This window comes from Eptesicus fuscus, chromosome 1, assembly GCF_027574615.1.
Source record: "Eptesicus fuscus isolate TK198812 chromosome 1, DD_ASM_mEF_20220401, whole genome shotgun sequence".
Classification (NCBI taxonomy): Eukaryota; Metazoa; Chordata; class Mammalia; order Chiroptera; family Vespertilionidae; genus Eptesicus; species Eptesicus fuscus.
The window spans coordinates 50,694,190-50,700,248 of record NC_072473.1 but is presented as its reverse complement, the minus strand read 5'-3'; the positions used below and the strand labels follow the sequence as shown (position 1 = coordinate 50,700,248).

The 6,059-nt window shown below is 49.0% G+C and overlaps 1 protein-coding gene across 1 annotated transcript; it reads right to left on the bottom strand.

Annotated features, from left to right (window-relative positions):
* Window positions 1-211: 211 nt before the first annotated feature.
* On the bottom strand, window positions 212-2,454 carry LOC103299094 (heterogeneous nuclear ribonucleoprotein M-like). Its single transcript, XM_054716725.1, is given in 3 exon segments — window positions 212-1,710; window positions 1,712-2,371; window positions 2,374-2,454. Coding segments are annotated over 3 exon segments (1,980 nt in total). The 3' UTR covers window positions 212-471.
* Window positions 2,455-6,059: the final 3,605 nt, after the last annotated feature.

Below are 6,059 nucleotides of genomic sequence, written 5' to 3'. Positions count from 1 at the left end.
CTGGGGTCTTTCCATAGTTAGTCAATCTGTCAGTTCATCTGTCTGTCAGTCAGTCTGTCCATCAACTGTCAGTTTCTATTAGCCAGCTAGACAGCCTGTCAGTCAATCAGAAAGCCAGACAGTCCATGTGTCTGTTAACCAGTCCTGGCCAGCTAGGCAGTCATCCAGTCAATCTGTTCATCTATCGATCAGTCAATTGTTTTATTTTTTTTTTTCAGGAACTGGTATTTATTATCAAAGTCATATTTGATGTCAACAAGATGCCACAACTACAAAAAAAATTGTGCACATTGCAATCTCAATGCAAACAGTAAAATGGAACCCCAGTCATTAAAAAAGTAATTCAAATTACCCCAAAAAGCAACTGAATTTTTTAAACATCTTTATACAACCAGCCAAAAAATTAAAATGGTTAACAAGAAAAAATACAAATTCAGATGTCTGGTATCGATGTTTAAAAAAGGCAACTGCTTAAGCATTTCTATCGATTCGAACGTCAATCTCTCGGCCACTCAGCTTCATCCCATTCATCATCCGGCAGGCTTTCTCAGCCACCTCTGGAGATTCAAACTTAACCACACCACACCCCTTGGACTTCCCATTCTCCATCTTGATGTCCGCATACAGCACGTGGCCACATTCGTTGAATTTATCCTTTAACATCTTCCATGTAAAACCAAATGGGAGATTTCTCACAAATATCTGTCAGGCCTTTGTGGCCACCCCAGGAGCATGGCCTCCAGCTCCACCAAAGGAACCTGCGAAGCCTCCTCCAAAGTTGCCACGCTCCACCTCGATGGCACGGTCAAAGCTGGCACTGCCACCGCCACCCATGGCCAGGCCCATGCGCTCAATGCCAGCGCCCAGGGCTGGGCCCATGGCGGGACCCATGCGCTCCAGGCTCTTGGCACCCATTCGCTCCAGGCCCATGCGCTCCATGTTGTTGGCGCCCATGCGCTCCAGGCCGGTGGCCATGCGATCCATCACAGGGCCCATTCGCTCCAGGCCAGCCCCTATGCCTGTGGGCACCATGCGATCCATGCTCAGGACCATGCGCTCAATGGCAGGGCCCATACGCTCCACACCAGAGCCCATGCGCTCAATGGTCTGGCCCACACGATCGATGGGTGCAGCCATGCGCTCCAGGCCAAAGCCCATGCCGGCACCCATGCGCTCCACGCCAGACCCAATGCGCTCCATGGTCTGGCCCATGCGCTCGATGCTGGAGGCCATGTGGTCGAGGCCCAGTGGGCCCATACGCTCAATCCCAGAGCCCATGCGCTCGACGGAGCCCATGCAGTCCATGACCAGGCCCATGTGCTCAATTTCAGAGCCCACACGATCCATGCCATGGCCCAGGCCTGCGCCCATGTGCTCCATGCCAGTACCCCCAATGCGGTCAATGCGGGGGTCCATCCTCTCGATCCCAGGGACACTGCCTCCACCTCCACCGTTTATTCTGCCCATGTTCATCCCAGATCCAAATCGACCCATGTTTTCCATACCACCACCAAAGGGACCCTCCATGCCTCCCATTTTATTTATTCCAAATCCTATGCCTTCCATTCCCATTCCTGCAGGTCCTATGTTTCCCATGCCAATGCCTTTATTTAGGTGATTGGCATCAATAGGCTGCCCTCCTGGTCCTAACCCCATGCCAATACCACCAAGTCCATGGGGAAGTTGTTGTGGATGCTCAGGGGGGAAAAAAATCTCCCTTTGGTAAGGCCCTCTCATCCATTTTCACGTGCATTGGTCTATCAAATAGCAGTTGTCCATTAAACATAGATATAGCTTGCACAGCTTCAATGGACTGTTCAAAAGTAACAGTGCCTATTCCATGACTTTTTCCATCTTTATCCTCAAGAATGTCTGCCCGGACCACCACACCAGCCATACTAAAAACTTCCTTCAGTTTCTTCCAGCCAACTTTATAATCCAGATTTGCTACAAATACTGTGCTTCCAAGTCTTCCAGCCTTTTGCATTGCTCTCCTGGCATGTTCACCATCAGGATCTTCTTTGACTTTCAGTGGTCTTCCACTCAGACTATGCTTGTTTAGAACTTCGGCAGCTTTTTTCATGCTCTCTTCCATCTTGAATTCAACAACGGCACATCCCCTTGACTTTCCTTCAACGTCCATTAAGAGCTTCACGTAAGTTACCTCACCAACTTTTTCTTTAACCAGGTCTTTAAGTGACTGCCATTTCACATCAAAAGGTATGTTTGTAATGAAGGCTCTGTATTGTTTGGTTGGATTGGCATATGGCTCAAAGCGATTGCCCCCTCTTTTTATGTTTTTCTCCTTTCTCTTCTCATTCTGAGTAGGTCGTTCTCCTTCACCTTTCGGACCCGGAACTCCGTTGCGCTTGGTGCGCCGGGCGCACCGCTCTCCCCCTCCATTTTGGGCTCCATCGCTGCCACTTTGGCCTCCGCCTCGACCCCGGCCGCCATTTTCTCCGCGTCTCCAGTCAATTGTTTTAGAAGGGGAGATGGGACACAGACCACAGGAAGGGCACATGCCACACTACATGGCAGAGGGGGAGCGGGATCACCCTCGTTAGCTTATTGTCCTATGAAGTATAAATGCTGAGGAGACAGCAGTGGAGACTTAACAGAACCAGGGTAAGGCTAATTTGGAAAGGCTTCCTGAAGGAAAAACATTTGCAGGGGTCCAGAGATCCTTGACTGGACTGGGATTTTTAACCCTATCCCTGATTCCAAACAAAGCAGCTCAAGGTTTGACCCTGACTAAGTGATAAGGGGCTAGGAACAGAGGATTTGGTGGTTCTGTGGAGAGAGCTCTACTCCCAGCTCTGTATCTGATCAACTGTGGGACCATTAACAAGTTCTCTTAGTTACAGCTCCCCATCTGTACCACTGGGGTACCAGAGAACCCATAAAGGGTCTCACAGCACTCATGTCCCCTGGTTCTTTCTTTGGTTAATGTCTGGGAGAAGGAAGGATTGTGATCCTGAGGCCAGGCTTAGGCTCTCAAGACTTATGGCCTGGGTCACTTTTCTGGACACAGATTTTCCAAATGGAGGACACCAATCCTAACAAAAATATGGACAGGCATGCAGACACCAGGTGCATGAGTGGAGTACCCCTCAGCTAAACAATAAGCTGTCTGAGGGTAAGTTTATGGGAGGCAGTCATTCCTGGGTTGGGGTGTTGTGGAATGAGTGAGCCATTTCTGAACTGGTAGAGGGGCAGGAAAGACTGCTTTGGAGGAAGTGAATTTTCAAGAGGGTTATGAGAGAAAAGGAGAGAGACTTGGCAGGGAGAAAGGGAGCAGTGGTGTTGGGACTCGGGATCTTGCTCCTTCTTCCCAAGCCATCTCTGTTTTTCATCTGTACACTGAGTGGCCAGATTATTATGATCTCTGAACGCATAATAATCTGGCCACTCAGTGTATATCCTATATAATAAAAGGCTAATATGCAAATTGTCCCCTCGACCAGGAGTTCGACCAGCAGGTAGGCCGGCCAACTGCCCATGTCCCCTCAACCTGGCCAGGCTGGCCGGACCCCACCCATGCACAAATTCATGCACCAGGCCTCTAATATATATATATATATATATATATATATATATATATATATATATATATATATATATACTGAGTGGCCAGATTATTATGCCTTCAGAGATCATAATAATCTGGACACTCACTGTATAGACCCTCCCAAGCTGTAGGCTAAGGTCATATCCAATCTAGAGCTTACTCAAGCACTGACCTCAAGGTCATAGGAAGGCAAGTCTGGAAGGGCCCTTAAAGCTATCCACCAGAGATAATGAAGCCAAGACAGGGGATCAGACTTGCCCCTTAGAATACAGAGTAAAAAGCACAGTAGTAGATACATGGGCAAAATGCTATGGGTGCACAGAGGAGGAATCAGCTGTGTGGAAAGGCCTTACACAGGTGCTGACAGTTGGCCTCAATCTTGAACAATGAATAGGAGAACAGCAGGCATACAGGGGAGTCCAGATGGCAAGAACTGCAATGTACACAAGCACAGAGCAGCTAATGAAATGAGAAGAAATGGTCAGTGTGGTAAAAAAGAACTAGAGCAAAGGGGGCAGGGCAAAGGTCAAATATTAAACTGCAACTAGACACTGAAGGCCAGGTTAGAAATTTGAACTTTGTCTTATAAGTATTGAGGACCTATTGGTTTTTAAGCAGAGACATCTGATTAGTATTTTAAATAATAATACAGATTACATTAGTTTCTATTAATGGAATCATTCTTGTCTGAAGACTCAAGTGTCAGCCAGCCTTGTTCATTTCTTAGCTCCACCCCTTACTAGCTGTGTGACCTTGGACATGTTATACAAATTTTCAGTGGCTCAGTTTCATCATTTGTAAAAATGGAGGCAATAATAACACTTTTTTTCATAGCTTTTTTTTTTTTTCTAAGGTAAGACATGTAAAGTGCTTAAAACAGAGCCTGGCCCAGAGTAAGCATTCAATAAATGTCAGCTGAAAATAATGACTGTGGTAAATTCACTTCAGGCAGGAAGATTTTTGAGGATCAGAGAGGTGAAATCACTTGCCCAGGACCACACAGCCAGTCTGTGGCAGAGCTAGGTTTCAAAACCAAAGTCTAGGCTTAGATTTGTGTCTTAAAAAATATCTCCAGATGCCCCGTGAGGGATCACGTAAAGTGAGAGAGACTGGAGCCCAAGTCACCACTTAGGATATTGTAGCTCTAGGGGCATGGAACCCAGGGGAGCCACTTTACCCTGCCAGGCTGACATTTGGGAACCTCTGAGGAGCTGGCCTGGCCCAGGGAGGAGCTGTTCTTTCCATCAGTGAGGCTGGGGAGGTTAATGGCATTCCCAGGAAGGGCCAGGGATTAGGGGAGTCTGTGCTGCAGAGCCAAATTCTTTCACCTATAGTGAGTTTTCCAGAGTTCCCCCTCTCCCCCAGTGCCTGGCCCCAGGAAAAAAGAGGGTGAATGAGCTGAGACCTCCAGTTCCCCAGCTTCATGGACCAGGCTGGAGGAGAGTGTGGCCCCCCATCGGGCTGACCCTGGTCCTGGCTATGGCTGTTCCGGTACAAGCTGTGGGAAAGGAGGAAGGGCCCAGCACGCTCACCGGGGTTCAGCAGCGGCCCACAAAGAGGAGAGGGCCGGGACCTTTCAGGGGCTGGACAATTAGAGAGAAGGCACATTCCAGGGGAATCCACATCTGGGATGAGCCTGAGCTGGGGCCAGCCCTGTAATCCATTGCAGATGTGATGGCCAGCAGCAGATGCGGGCAGGACCTCCCTCATGGGCAGATGGGGGTGGGGAGCCGGCAGGGGCAGGGAGATGAGGAACAGCTCCCAGACACCACCAGTCATGTCCTCTTGAGAGGCTACTACCTGGCAGCTATTTTATGCACGATACCTTGAGGTTGGCATTGCAGCCAGACTGAGAGGCCACAGCTGGCCTAGGGACACTGGCCTCAGCTAAGTCTTTCTGGGAGCAGAGCTTGAGCTAGGAGGCAACCAGCCCCTGGGCTGAGCTTCTTCACACCCCAATAAGGCCTTGTTTCCAGATGCCATTTGCAGGGCAGCGGTGGTTTTAATGACCTCAAACTTGAGCGGGCAGAAATTTGGGATGCTGGGTTCTGAGTTTGACAAGCTCCAGCCCATTCATCTTCCAGGGCTGGCATTGACAGGAGGAAGTCTAAAGGACTTGTCAGTGCCAGAAACTGCTGATCTTTCTAGACCCAAGTGGGCAGAGCTAGATAACGTCTAGTCCTATTTGCCAGCCATGTGACCTGACAGTTGGCACCAGAACACTGCCCTGTGGGAAGGAAGGGGAACTCAGCAAAGGCTTCCCTGTTGGTTGGTTTTTTGAAGCCCAGCCAGAGGTCTAGGGGGTGGATGAAGGGAGTCTGAGGTGTATGAGCTAGGATATCCCCCATCTCTGAGTGAAGACGTGTAATTGCTCCATCACCCAGCATGTTTGGCAAGGCACCTGCAAGCAAAGAATCATAATTCTATAATGTCATAAGAAGGACTTCTGGTCTATTACAAACCTTTTCATGTCACAGAGGAGAGAATGGAA